Source organism: Macrobrachium rosenbergii, chromosome 16 (genome assembly GCF_040412425.1).
Source record: "Macrobrachium rosenbergii isolate ZJJX-2024 chromosome 16, ASM4041242v1, whole genome shotgun sequence".
NCBI classification, from domain to species: domain Eukaryota; kingdom Metazoa; phylum Arthropoda; class Malacostraca; order Decapoda; family Palaemonidae; genus Macrobrachium; species Macrobrachium rosenbergii.
The window spans coordinates 3,214,701-3,229,278 of NC_089756.1; the positions used below are offsets into that span (position 1 = coordinate 3,214,701).

Genomic DNA, 14,578 nt, shown 5'->3' on the forward strand with positions numbered 1-14,578 from the left:
ACGGTTGAGACAGTGCTACAAGCGTAAAGGGGGAGGGAAGTGTATAGATATCAAATATCAGTACCATTGCATGTATATTTACTTTATTATGATCTTACAGGAGAATTATGTTTACTTTAACATTCATCCTGCATCAACGCTTATGTTAGTTTATCATTTATCCTGCATCAATGCTTTAACCATTACTGTATATTATTGTAAAACCACTAGCTGATTATGCATTGTGGCAACATCGCAGTTATATGTGATAGCATTACTATTATTCTTTCCTGCCAAGTGCGATGCATAAGCAGTTCCAGTTAATTGGCCACTGAAGTGACAAGCGTGAGACTTCCTTCTGCTTCCACGTTATTGTCTGTCTGTCTTGAATATATGGGAATATTAAGAATCTATGATTTTAATTCATCACCCTTCGTTCCATTGCCTACATGGACGTATGTGGCAAGGTTATGTGCTGCAGATACATAACTGTTGGGGAAACTGGAGGTATTATCCGTATGTGGGTGCTGAGGAAATGGAGGGGGATATATTTGTAAGTGGAAATAAGGAGGAAATTATGGGAGATAATCGATCACAGGGAGATAGTGATCCTAATGGTGAGGGCAAGAGGATATATAAAGGTGTTTTAGAACCAGGTATGGTTGGTCTGGTGAAAGTTAAGGTGAGTCATTTAAAGGTGAATAAATAGGTATGTGTGGTGGAAGGTAGTGAGAAACTAAAAGGAGTGGTGAGTAGTTTCCACAAATATGGTGTTAAATGATGGAGTTACATGGGTGGGATTGTTGAACTGTAACAATTCAGTTAGGAGATATCAGAGGAATACCTATACTGTAGATCTGGAGGAATGGAGAGAGGACACTGAATCAGTTTCATTAATAGGGGAGCAAAATGTGTTTTTGGAGGCTGAAATGGAGGTTAGAAGGGAGATTTTTAGGAGTGGTTTGGGCGAGGCAGACTAAAAAGAATACATAGAGGGGTTGGGTGAGGTGTGAGCTGAATATGGAGATGTTATTGCTTCGAAGGGAGATAAATTGGGGTTGACTGATGTGCTGGAGCAACAGGTGTATTTGGAAAGGGGAACAAAGCCTATTTATGTCCTGTTGTATAGGATACCTTTCAAGATTAGGGAGCAGGTTGAGCAAGAGGTTAACAAGTGGGAGGAGGAAGGTATAATTAGGCCTAGCTCGTCACCTGTTAATTTCCCATTGTTGGCGGTATCTAAGAAGGATGGTTTTACCGTGTATGTGTGGATTTTAGGAAATTGATTGAGAAGACCATTCCAGATAGGTACCAGTGGCGTGTTTGCCAGATTTGTTTGTGGTGATTGGAAGTAGGAATATTTACTCATCAACTGATCTCATGCAAGGGTTTTTGCAAGAACCACTGAGTGAGGCGAGTAGAAAGCTAACAGCTTTTTCAATACCAAAAGACATTGTAAATTTACACGGATACCTTTTGGTTTGTCAGGTAGTCCTATTACATCTACGAGGTTAGTGAATACTGCCTTGCATAGGATATTGGGGAAAATGTGTTTGTTTATATGGATGACATTTTGATTGCTAAGGATTCCAAAGAGAAACATTTAGAAGTGCTTAGGGAAATCCTTAGGAGGCTTAGAATGGCAGGTCTAAAGGTTTAACTAGCCAAGTGTGATTTTTTGAAGAGACAGATTATATGTTAAGGACTTCGTTTTGAAAGAAGGTGTTCGAGTGAATAACGAGAAGGTCAAAGTAATTGCTAATTTTCATACACCAAAGAGGAAGAAAAACGTCTGCTCAATCATGGGAATGGCGGGGTTTTTCCATAGATTCGTGAAAGGTTTTTCTATGTTGTCAGAACCTTTGATGGATGTACTGAGGGATGATGTACAGTTTTCATGGGGCGAAGCTCAGCAGGCAGCCTTTCAGAAAGTCAAGGAGGCTTTGATGAGTCCTCCAGTTTTAAAATTCCCTGATTTTGCTTTACCTTTCACATTAGTGACTGATGCCAGTCAAGAGGGGGTAGGTGCTTGCTGAATGCAGAAATTTGAGAGTAAATTGCATCCAATAGCTTTTTATAGCAGTAAGGCCAGAACACGAGGGAGTAATGAATGGTTAATGGCAATGGTGGATAAGGAAACTTTTGCAGTGGTGTCTAGTTTGGTTCATTTTAAGATGTTACTAATGGTAAATAAGGTGGAAGTTCTCACGGATCATAAGCCGTTGTTGGATCTTTTTAACAAGCCTGATCTGTCTCCTAAGAGGGCTAGGTGGGTTTTGACAATTAGAGATTTTGATGCTAAGCTTAAGTACATTGAGGGTAAACATAAGGTGGTGGCAGATTCTCTTAGTAGGAATTTTGTGGATATGGAGGGTGAGCATGTGTGTAATGCAACTGGCGAGTTCGTGGACTGGGATATTAGTGTGGTGAAGAAACAAGATGAAGATGAGTTTTATGCAGATGCCAAGGCATTCCTTAGAGGAGAGTTAGTGAGAAAAGGTTATAGATTACATTATTCAGGTCTGGATTTAGAGGATAATTTGATGGTGAGGAGAATTAAATATAAGTTGAGTTGTGAGGATAAGGATGACACGACACAGATTGTGGTGCCAAAAGAGTTAATTCCAGTGGTTTCGGATATTGTAAGTTTGGCAGTCTACATTTGGGGATTGAGAAGGCGTACCGGAGAGTACACAATAAGGTTTTCCAGAAGAACATGTTTCCTTCAGCGGAGAATTTTGTGAAGGGACGTTCTGTGTGTTATTCGTGCAAACCAGTGAGGGTTACATCGTATACACTGGGGTCTTTTTCTATCCTTAGTAGGCCATTTGAAAGGGTTCATATGAATATTCTGATGAGCTTTTATAAATCAGGGTTTGGATACAAGCATATGTTGGTAATTATAGATGAGTTAACGAGGCTTGTGGAGATTTTTCCGTTAAAGAATAAGACGGCGGATGAGGTTGGGGTGACATTTTGACGTGGGTATATTTGTAGATATGGGGTCCCGGAGATACTTATCACTGATGATGGGAGAGAATTTGTGAACAGAACGCTAGCGTGTCTTGCAGAAGTTAAGGGGATACAGAAAGTAAATATTCTTCCGTATAGGCCAGAAGCTAATGGGTTGTGTGAGTGAGCTAATAGGAAATAGGAAAGTGCTCAAAGCTCTGAGAGTTACAGTAGGTGGTAATGATAAGAACTGGGATAGATATATACAGTAGATGTGGTTAGACATAGCATAAATACAATGGTTAGTGATTCGATTGATGTCTCGCCTGTTGAGGCATTATTTGGGCTGCATTTGATTTGTTGTCTATACCTTCATGTTGTGATGATACAGTTAAATCATTAATTGCTACAGCTAAATAGAGACATGCACGTCTTAGTAATAATTTGGAGTAAAAGACGCGAGAGATGGTCGCGAGAAGTAATGCAAAATCGGATGGCGTAAGAGTTGCAACTGGGGAAAAGGTATTTTTGAAGATTAATGTCAGAAATGACTTAAATTATAAGCTAGGTCCAAAATTTGAAGGGCAATTTCAGGTTTTAGAGGAGAAAAAGGGAAATGGATTCATAGTTCTGAATGAAGACGCGGCGCTAATGAAGTTAACGCACATTTCGAAGATTAAAAGAACAGCTTAATGTTTAATTGGGTTTTCTGAAGAGAACGAGTTTTGAAATGTGGGGTGTGTTGACCGTGGAGTTTTTCAAAATTTGTTTTGTTCCGTTTTTGTAGGGGCCATAATTGAAGAGGATCATGATGTTTGGCTTGACGATGATAGGATTGTCATGAGCGTGGAATTTGAGGATCTTGCTTTGGTGAGGACAGAGTTGGAATGTTCTCAGAAAAGTGTTGAAACGCTAGTGAGGACATTAGAAGAGGCGAGACTGGAACGTGACATGTTGGATCCGTTAACCCTTAAGGTAAGGGACGGGCTAAATATATATCAAGCACACACCCAGACTGGGCAAACTTTAATGTTGGCCAATTTAAGAAAAACACATCAATGGAAAGAAGATATGCAAATGCACATGGTGTAAGAAAAAATTCCAAAATTTTTTCCCTACCTTCCACAGGTAGTCGGAAGTGAATATTTACAACTCTGGGTGGGACCCCTCTTACAAGAGACTCGTAAAAATATGTTAATTTTTCCTAGTCATGCATGTTTTTTCTGATATTTTATTTTATTTTATTTTGTAAAACTATAATTACAGCTCACACAATATCATAACAGATAAGAACTAAAACCAGTAACAAGTTCTGAGTATATTTGTTGTAGAATGTTTATGAGATTTACTGAGATAGGGAGATGCAGTAACTTTATGTGAAGTATACATGTTTTTTCTATTTCTTTGCACTTTTCTTTGCAAAATTACAGTTATAGCTGACGTACTATCATAAAAGATAAGAACTAAAACCAACAGCAATCCCCGGGTATATTTATGAGCAAATAGATAAAAAGACGTCCTGGAGTGGCAAAGAGGCAGTATTGTTCCCCTCTGAGTTCAAGACATCTCTCCCGTGCCGAGGTAATAAGTTTCCATAAGTCACTTATGGCCAACTGAAATGCTATGAACATTTTTCCCACTAAATTCATCCAAACCAAATTGGGCGTAATATTAATACTCATATGAGGATTCCTGTCCATTAAGGGTTAACAAGTTTGTTTTCAGAAGTTAGAGTTACAGTTAACAGAAATCTGGACACTATTAAAGAGACAATTATGTGGTTTCCGGACATGAAACCGAAAGGTACGAAACTTTCGTGTGGTAGAACTGGGAGACTTAAAAGGGCGGTTCCTTTAGTTGTAGAGGTGACGGCATTGGCTGTAACAGCAATTGGTGGGGTAACAATTACGAGCCTGATGAAGGTTGAGATGTCTGAAGCTGAAGTAGCCAATTAGGGGAGAGTTTTGGAAAAGTTAACGGTGAGTAACAGAGCTATGTGAGCGTTTTGATGATTTGAGGAAGACGTTCATTGTGTTACAAGTTATGGTTTGGGAGGTTCAGGGTGACCTAGATGTGACAGCTGCTTTCGTTACACTACATGCTAGGATTTAAAATATTGAAAAAGAAACCGAATCATTGTTGGCAGAGATCAGATCTCAAGTGAAAGCAGTAATAGTGGCATCGGAAGGGCGTATTTCTAAAGATATCTTACCTTTGGGGGTGTTAGAATCAGTTTCAATGAATGGAGCTTATAAATGGGGGTCCAATATTATTATTACTGGTAGAGATTTATATAGGTGCTATGGGATAATCAAAATGTGTTTATCAGACAGAGGGTTAATATTGGAGATACCTACCAGCACGAAGGACCCATTTCATAGTTATTTCATCTAACTTTTTCCTAGTACATTTACTAATAGTTTAGTGAAGTTACAGGAACTAGAGGTTATGTATATAATAGGAGATAAGTCCCAGTCAGTAGCCATTGATTAGAGGGATAGTTGTGCATTAGTTCATAACAGATATATTTGTGACAGAAAGGGATTTGTCTTGAGGGATATTATTTTAGAGGGTTGTGAGTTTGAGTTGACACCCAACATGACTGTTACATAATGAGGGTTTAGACTGGCCCCCAGTAGCTATACAGTGATGCCACTGGAAACTACTTCGGCGATGTACTGTGACAGATGCAGTTTGAAGGGGTCTCAGCTGTTTGATGGAGCGTGCAGGATAATCTCTGCTCATTTCTAGGCGATGAGTAGATGCATCTACAGCTCGTCAGAGAGGATCTTTATGCAACATGTCCATAATTACCATGAGGCTGTGGAATTACCAGTCTTACCGGATGTTACAACATTGCCACTGTTGAACTGGATGGAGGACATAGACTATGTGGAGTGAATTAGCAGCAGTAAGTTCATCTTGCCATGCGTTCTTGGTGCGTTAATGGCAATTATGGTAATCATGGTTGTGGCCATTATCTTAAAGCATGGGTAGCTTTGCTGCTTCAAGGAGAAGCACTTGCCACAGGCACAAATGACAGTGAATCATGGAACCGCACTATAGTGACTGAATAAGTGTACTTCAGGTTGAGGGCGACCTGGAGGGTAGGTGGACTGAGCCCTATGAAATGGGAGTATGGAGATATTTAAGACAATACGGGCTCTTGCGATGTTTATCGGTTTTGCAGGTGAGAAGAATGTGACCTGGATGTCTGTTATTCAACATTTTTCATGTACATACGATTTTTTGCAATGTTTAACAAATCTCACAGGTGGCAGTTGTGTCTTGAGGGTTTGTTAATTGAGCAATTTGAGTATGGTCACTTGTGGTCTAAATACATAGTAGAGTCACGTGGATGGGTGGAAAGTTCTGTTCATCGGTGCTCTACTTCGAAAGCTTCTAGAAGTTTGGTGGGCTTGAGCCAGATTTCTAGGTGTGCCCAGTGAAGTGTATGTTCATGAGTACATTGTGAAAAACGCCTGGTGCAATGTGCTCTTGTGAAAAGCATTTTATTGGGTTGTGTGAAGCCATAGCTGTTGTACAAGTTTAGGGCAAGCTGGGAATTGGAATTCCCATTTGGTGAAAGTGTGTAGAAAACTTAGGAAAATTACTAATCTTTGTGACTTTGCATTTCAGAACTGGTTGATTTGCAGTGATTAATACTTGCCTTTATCTGATATCTTTTATTGTGCACATTATATGTTTGAACTGTGTTCTAATGGGCATTGCTTTGTCCACTGCAGAATGTTTCAATGGAACCATGACTCAAGTGAGGTAGAACCTTAATGTGGCATGTAGCCCCTTGTGAGAATGAAACTGGGGCCGAAGTGACTATGTGTTTTTTGACAGATCACAAACAAACTTATGTAGTGGATTTTGGGTTTGCTTTGTGGAAGGTGTGAGTTAGCTCCCACATATGGTTTCTTGCAACAGTCTTATTTTGCTTTGGAATAGCTTAATTGGGATTAATTACCTAACATGCATGATTTTTTCATTTACCTGTCCTTTGTAGATTTACATAATAAATGTCTATTTTTTATATTCTGGGGTTTGAGTTACACACACTTAGGTTAGGAAGTTTTTCAGTTAGGTAGAGAGAGAGAGAGAGAGAGAGAGAGAGAGAGAGAGAGAGAGAGAGAGAGAGAGAGAGAGAGAGAGAGGCGGCTGTTGGAAGAACCTTCGAACATGAGCTACCAATGATGCCAACTGTTCCCTAGGTAAGTTCTCCTGCCCTTGTATGGGGGTTGGGGGGGATAAAAGTTATCAGATAACACACACATATATATATATATATATATATATATATATATATATATATATATATATATATATATATATAAATCTACTCATCATCTTTTACCATACATGTAAGTTATGGTAATAACCACAATGCCTTCTCATGTAATTCTGACGTCTGAGGCAGGATCCGAACCCGCATCCAGAGCATCAGAATGAAGTCACATGGTTTTATGTAGACTCTTTGTAGATTTCAAGAAAATGAAGTGGCTTTATTTAGATTCTTTGTAGGCGTAAGAAAATGTTTTTGCAGTTTTCCTAATTTAACTCAGACCCAAGGACATAAGACCTCTCATAAAACTGGAGGTTATGTATTACAAAATTTTAGGAACACTGAGGCAAGGATAGAGTTCTAAGACTAAAGAGAAGAGGAACAAATGCAGCTCCTTATTTTTTGCATGTGCATCTCTTTTACATTGTGTATTTAGCTTTTGAATTTTTTTTTTATTTTATACAAAATTTTGGGCACCTCGGTGTATATCTAGCAAGGGACAGGTACTATTATTATTATTGTTATTATACGTCGAGACGCGACGCTTTTTTTTTTGCATGATTACACTTTCTCTTAATGTCCAGGGAGAGAGAGAGAGAGAGAGAGAGAGAGAGAGAGAGAGGAGGTTCCAATAATGACTTCATTTTGACAGCATAACCTTTTTTCCATCCCATAAACTTTGAGATGACTGCCAATAGGACCACCATTAATGATCCATGTTTGCTAAGAAGCATCTCATATAATACAACTAACCACTGTTTTTTATCTGTCCCATAAATTTAGGCTGAGACTGTAATGTTTTTGCCTGAAGAAGAAGAAGAAGAAGAAGAAGAAGAAGAAGAAGAAGAAGAAGAAGAAGAAGAAGAAGAAGAAGAAGAAGAATGGCTTGAGTCCACTCTCTGCCCGAAGGAAGAAAGGCAGGAGGAGAAGGAAGGAGAAGAAAGAGAGGCCAATCACCTCCACAGTCATTCTCACATCCACAACTGAATATCATAGGCGAGATGCAACCCTGTCCTGTTAGAGGAGCCGGGTAAGCTACGCAACTTGTTGAGCAGCCACCACAGGTCTCAAGAAAAAGTCCCCAAGGACTTGTGGGCAATGTCCCGAAGGTAGAAAGAGGTGAAAGTGGTCTGTCAAGACCTAACCCCCGCTTTCAGTACCTGAGGAACCGACAAGTTCTTCCAGAATGCGAGGGATGGACCAATACCCCTGACTTTGTGAGCTCTCGGGTGGAAGGTACTGGTGTTGTCTTAGCCAGCAGCAGAGTACACTCTCCTGATTGTCTCATGAAGCCAGAAAGAAATCGTATTCTTGGGCACTTCTTTCTTGGACAAGCCAGCGCTAATGAAGAGACATTGACACTCAGGCTGGAGATGACGAGTCCTTTTCAGTTAGTGCCGCAGCACTCTATCAGGACAAAGTAGCATCTCTTCTGGGTCATTATCTACAATGTCCTCTAGGGAGGGGATTGTGCAGAATTTGAACCTAGCATTAAGGACTGAAGGGCTCTAAGTCTTCGCTACAAAATCTGGGATGAAATCCCCTCGAGTATTTAACATCAAAGGAAAGTCCATGCAGTTCTCCTACTCTCCTCACCGATGACAGGGCAAGCAGGAATACAGTCTTGAGGGTCCGATTCATCTAATGACTCTCATAAAGGCTCCTATGGTGCACGAGTCAGGCTCCTCAAAAAGAGTTGCATAACACGCAGAGGGCCTGAGGTTGCTGGGTGGGTAAGACCTTTCGAAGCTTCTCATCAGTAGCAAAATCTCAAAAGAGGAGGAGATGTTTACATCTTTCAATCGCAAGACTAGGCCAAGTGCAGCCCTATAGCCTTTCATTGCTGAAAAGCAGAGAAGCTTCTCTCGGTGAAGGAAGATGAGGAAGTCCGCAACCTACTGAACAGTAGCTCCAACACCAACCACAGAAGACAGCCCACTTTCCCTGGTATACCGCTGCAGAGGACTGTCTGATGTATCCAGCCATCTCCATTGCTGCGTGGCACAAAAAGCCTCTCACTCGCAAGGGATGCTGGATAACCACCAGCCGCGAAGACACAGGGACTGCACTGCCTGGTGTTACTGCTCTGCGTGGGGCTGACACAGAAGGTTGGGCCAGGGAGGAACCTCTCTTGGTGCCACAGAGAGCTGTGCTAGTAGGTTGGGATACCAAACGGCCTGCAGCCATTTGGGAGCCACCAGAATCATCCTGAGATTCAGGTTGACTAAGACTTGGCTGATCACCCTGCGAATCCGACAAAATGGAGGGAGGGCATAGATGTCAAGGTTGTCCCACTGGTGTTGAAAAGCATCCTTCGCAGTGGCCCATGGGTCAGGCATGACGGAACAGAAGACCAGAAGTTTTCTGTTGTGCTGGATGGCCAACAGATCTATGACTGGATGCCCCCACAGATCAAACAATGTCTCCATGATGTCCGAGTGTAGAGACCATTCCGACCCTATCACATGATTCTGGCGTCTGAGCTTGTCTGCCACTACATTCCTCTTGCCTGGAATGTATCTAGCTGACAGCTCTACCGAGTGAGCCACCGCCCACTCATGCACCTGCATCGACAACTGGTGAAGCGGAAGGGATAAGAGACCCCCCTGCTTTTTGACATATGCCACACTGTGGTGTTGTCGCTCATCAACACCACAGTGTCCCATCACTCAATCCTGAAACATTTGGAGGGCCAGGAAGGCTGCCTTGAGCTCCAGGATATTGATGTAAAGGTGCACGTTGTCTTGGTTCCACACTCTCGAAGCCAGCAACTCCTCCAGGTGTGCACCCCATCCCTTGGTCGATGTATCTTAGAAGAGAAGCATGTCTGGAGGGGGAGTATGCAGACATACTCCTAGTAAGAGGTTCCTGTCATCCAGCCACCAGTCTAGATCCTCTCTCACTTCCTCTGAGAGAGGAATGAGAAAGGATTGAGGGTCTCGTGACTGGGACCAGAACTCCTTCAGTCTCCACTGTATAGAACGAAGGTGAAGTCGCCCATGAGGGACCAACTTCTCCAAAGGAGACAGGTGACTGATGATGACTTGCCATTGCTGCTCCTTTCGAGACAAGAACAGCTGTGCTGCCTTCCTGACCCTACTGGCATGAGAGTCTGAGGTGAAGGCCCTTGCTGCTACCGTATCTATCAGCATGCCCAGGTACTTTATCCTCTGCTTGAGGTTAAGATCGGACTTCTCAAGATTTACTACAATCCCTAGATCATGGCAAAACTCGAGGAGCCGATCCTTGTCCTGAAGCAACTGTGAGAGGGAGCTTGCCAGGACAAGCCAATCATAGAGATACCTCAACAGACGTATCCTGAGGGAATGGGACCAAGCTGAAACCAGGATGAACACTCGAGAATCCGAAACAGAGTGCCCTGCCCTGGAACACTGTCTCCCCGAGAATAAAGCGAAGGTAATGATGGGAGGACAGATGGATGGGTATTTGGAAATACGCATCCTTCAAGTCCACCGTAAGCATGAAGTCGTTTTCCCTAATGGAGGGGAGCATTGGAGCACGCCATCTCCATCATGAACCGAGTCTGGTGAACAAATAGGTTCAAGGGAGAGAGGTCTATGACCGGTCTCCAATCCCCCGAGGCTTTCTCTATGAGAAAGACAAGGCTACATGTAAAACCCTGGAGACTGATCTGACACGATTTCCACAATGCCCTTGCTCAGCATGGCTTGCATGTCTTGCCCGAGTGCGAGATCCTTCAGTGAACCAGGAATGTAGCTGAGGAGATGGACTGGAGAGTTGGTGAGGGGTGGCCAAGACTTGAAGGGGAGTAGATATCCCTCCTGAAGGACATCCACTACCCAGGTCTCCACTCCATATCGCTGCCATGTTGCCCAATAGCTTGACAGGCAACCCCCCACCAATGGCAGCAGCTGGAGGGGAACACTGACCCTAGCATTTCCCCTTCTTCTTCCCCTTGCCCCCTTTTCCAGACTGGAAAGTGGGCTGAAAGGGGCACAACTTTGCCCCCTTTCCAGCTGAAGAAGAAGGCTGGGTGTTACTGCAGACGCCCTTCAAAGCCTGGGTCTTCTTAGGGGCCGAGGAAGTGCTAGCCTGACCCCAATGTCGGGCTGCAGTGGCATGTGAAGACCCAGAGGTCTTAGCCACTGCCTGATGGACAGGGCGGCCGCTGTCTTCAGCCCAGTGCTTGTCTACCACAGCATCTACCAACTCTCTAGGGGAGAGAAAGGCAGAATTCAGCAACTGTCCATTCCTTAGGGAATATGCCAACTTGGGACCAGCAGACCTGATGATCCGAGTCAGGACAGCATCCCAACTCTTCATCACTAGGTTTGCCCACAGGTTTGCCGTCTGGTGGGCAAGGTAGGTGATGGCTCTACCTCCAGACTGGCACAGTCTCCAGAAGGTGGAGTCCTCTCCAGGGACAATAGCACCTGAGGAGGCAGCCACCTTGGATACTGTGAACGACCACAGATCCAGCCAGGAGACTGTCTGGAGGGCCATCAAGGTGGTAACCTCCAGGCTCACTGCCTCTTGCTGCAAAAGGGAGACCCCTTCCAAAACAAGGTGCTGCAGTGAGGGACCTGGGCCTAGGCGAACCAAACCCGGATCAACCTGCTTGGTTGGCAAGGAACCCTCCGAGGGCGTGTAAAATTGCTTCTGTAGAAGCAGAGGGGAAATGAGCTTGTCTGAGCGGTTTGACTGAAGCGAATTCTCCTGCCCAGAGACAAGATTATTCACCTGGTTGAGCACCCGCTTGGTAAGTGTGTACCCCACCGAAACCTTTGGTTCCTTCTTAGGGCCCCAAAAGGTTTCGAGGTGTGAAGAACGATCCACAGAAGAGGCCGTTGCCCCTTCCCCGAGATAATTGTGCTGACGAATCAGTGCAATGATCTCTGCAAAGGTCCTCTGCATTTCGGGTGTGTCCGCATCCTGGGAAAGAAGACCTCTCAAGTCCTTCCAGGATGTGGCAGGAGGGAGAACCTCGGCAGACTCCTTAGATCCATCCTGAGCTACTCATGCATACAACTGAGTCGATCCAAGGACCGATCCAGGAACGTAGGACTTCATGGCTGAACTCTGAGGAGAGGACTCTCCAGAGTTCCTCCTGTCTGTCTCGCACCTCCCGGTAAAACCCCAGGAGGTAGAGGGGACAGGTGAGGAGGATTGGGCACTCCCACCTGTCCTGCCAACAGAACCAGCAGGAGGGGCGGGCTGCGCGTGGTCATCAACCTGCGGTGATGATGGCCCATGGAGAGCATAGAGGTTCACATGAGCTGAACCAAGTGCTTGAATCAGCTGGGCTGACCCAATCGCGAGAACGTGATTGGGGGCTGGGCGGGGGCTGGCTGTCCTCTTGACGTGCCTTAGTCTTTTTTGAGGCAGAAACCTCACGAGAAGAAGACTGGACAGGGGACCTCCTCTCTGTCTCTGCAGGTGTTCAGACCCTCGGGACTGAGACACCAGGTTGGGAACCTGGCTGAGCACTGGTGGTAGTGCCAGCAGGAAGAACCATGACACCTACATGTCTCACCTCTTTCTCTCTCCCTGTGCTTGAACTGGAATGGTGAGAGGCCTCTCTGGCACTGGTTTGAGATGCTCGAGACTCCTTAAAGGCTTGAGCACTCAGAGTGATTCGACTCTGTTGGGCACCCTAAACAGCACCAGTCTTAGAAGATGACTTCTTAGGACTGGAGACGGGAGCAAAAACCAAAGTCTGTGCGCCTGCGGCTCCCAAAACACAAGGCTGGGAAGAGCCAACCAGAGATACCACTGCTTCCCCTGTGGAGGGAGGCAGTTCCTTAGAAGCCCCATGGCAGGACCTCTTTGCGGGGGGAGAGGCAACCTTCCTCTTCTTCGACTGATGAGCATTGGAAGAGGAAGGGGAGGAGGCAGCAGACAATGAAGACAAAGACGAAATTGATGAAGGTGACACCGATGACATCTTATGGGACCTCTTCCTTGACCTCCTCTTTGTCATTTTCTTTAGGATGGTGGTCAGGTCCCCCATCCAAGAGGGAGAAGCAAACATCACAGGAGCAGCTGGGGCAGCCAGGGCAACAGGGGTGGCAGGGATGGTCCGAGCTGCAGGAGCATTGGTAACAGCAGGAGCAGCAACTAGAGTGGCTGGGACAAGCAGGGTAGGTGGAGCAGCAACAGTGGCCCAGAGAGCAGAGATCACAGGAGCAGCAGGGGCAGGAACCATCATATGGGGCACAGAAGAGGTGACCATCATTGATGGTACAGCATGGGATGGCAGGGCAATAGCAAAACCTGGATGCAGAGGCCCTGCTTGCTGGGATGCAGGGACAGAAGTCACTTGATTTGGAAAATGTGTAGAGACAGTCACTGGCATGTTTGCAAACGCTGTCATCATTACTGTGGATGTTGTTGCAGCAGGACAGTGTGGGTCACCACCGGAGCACTCACCAGGACAGACAGAAGGCCCTGCTGGGTTGGAGAGCCCGAAAGCCCCAAGGAGAGCCAAGCTGCTTTCAAATCTGTAACCTGCTTGCCAAGGAGATGCTCAACTACCAAACCTGAAGGAGAAAAGGAGGTTGGGTTAATGGTGGGATGCTCCTCTTGCTCCAAGGGAAAAATTTCTCCCCCGGAACAAGGAAAGGCCCCCGAAAGGAGGTCGTCCTGATCGCCCGCCCTTGCCACCCCTGTCGTTCCACGCTCAACGAAGTGAGTGAAGAAGATGAAGGAGAGTTCTCTCCCGAAGGAGAGACAGCCAGAAGGGGAAGATTGTTAGGAGAGAGAAGCGAGGAAGAAGGGTTGGCCACCAAGGGTGTATAACTCAGACGACGCCTTGACAGCCTTCATCTGATACTGTTTCCTCCCTTCAAATTTCACCCATTGCTTAGCTGATAAGGAGCAACACTCAGCACAAGTAGAATCTTGAGAGCAATCACGTCCCCTGCAGGAGGTACAGAGGGCGTGAGGATCCACATCAACATATGAGCAGAAATTATCCCACTTCTTGCTGCTAACCCCAGGACACACAAGCTGAGGGAAGGTGGCCTTATGAACAGGTTTGTCAGATTTGTGGGTTTTCATTGTCTTTATCGCAAACACACATATAACACAAGCAAACAACAAAGAAAGAGAGATCCCACAGGGAAAAAACAGCTCAATGACAATCAGGGCAGAGAGGGAAGAACACTTCTGCACAGCATGATGGCCAAAAGCAAATTGGAATGTTTACATCTGGGCAGGCAGGACTCCCGCCTACCAGACGGTAGTTAACTACCTAACCACCTTGTTTGAAAGTTCAACGGCCGTTTCCAGCTCCACTGTAAGTAATTCCTAATGTAAAGGACCGATGGTTTGTATATCATGTAGGAACAACCTACTTTTAAAAGGACTCAACTC

The 14,578-nt window shown here is 44.8% G+C and overlaps 1 protein-coding gene across 1 annotated transcript; it reads right to left on the bottom strand.

Annotated features, from left to right (window-relative positions):
* Positions 1 to 12,857: 12,857 nt before the first annotated feature.
* LOC136847511 (uncharacterized) lies at positions 12,858 to 13,559 on the bottom strand. Its single transcript, XM_067119252.1, has one exon. The coding sequence runs from the start codon at positions 13,557 to 13,559 to the stop codon at positions 12,858 to 12,860; it is 702 nt and encodes a 233-aa protein (XP_066975353.1).
* Positions 13,560 to 14,578: the final 1,019 nt, after the last annotated feature.

Coding starts and splice junctions, on each gene's coding strand:
- LOC136847511 (XM_067119252.1), bottom strand. CDS start 13,559: ATGCCAGTGACTGTCTCTACACATTTTCCAAATCAAGTGACTTCTGTC.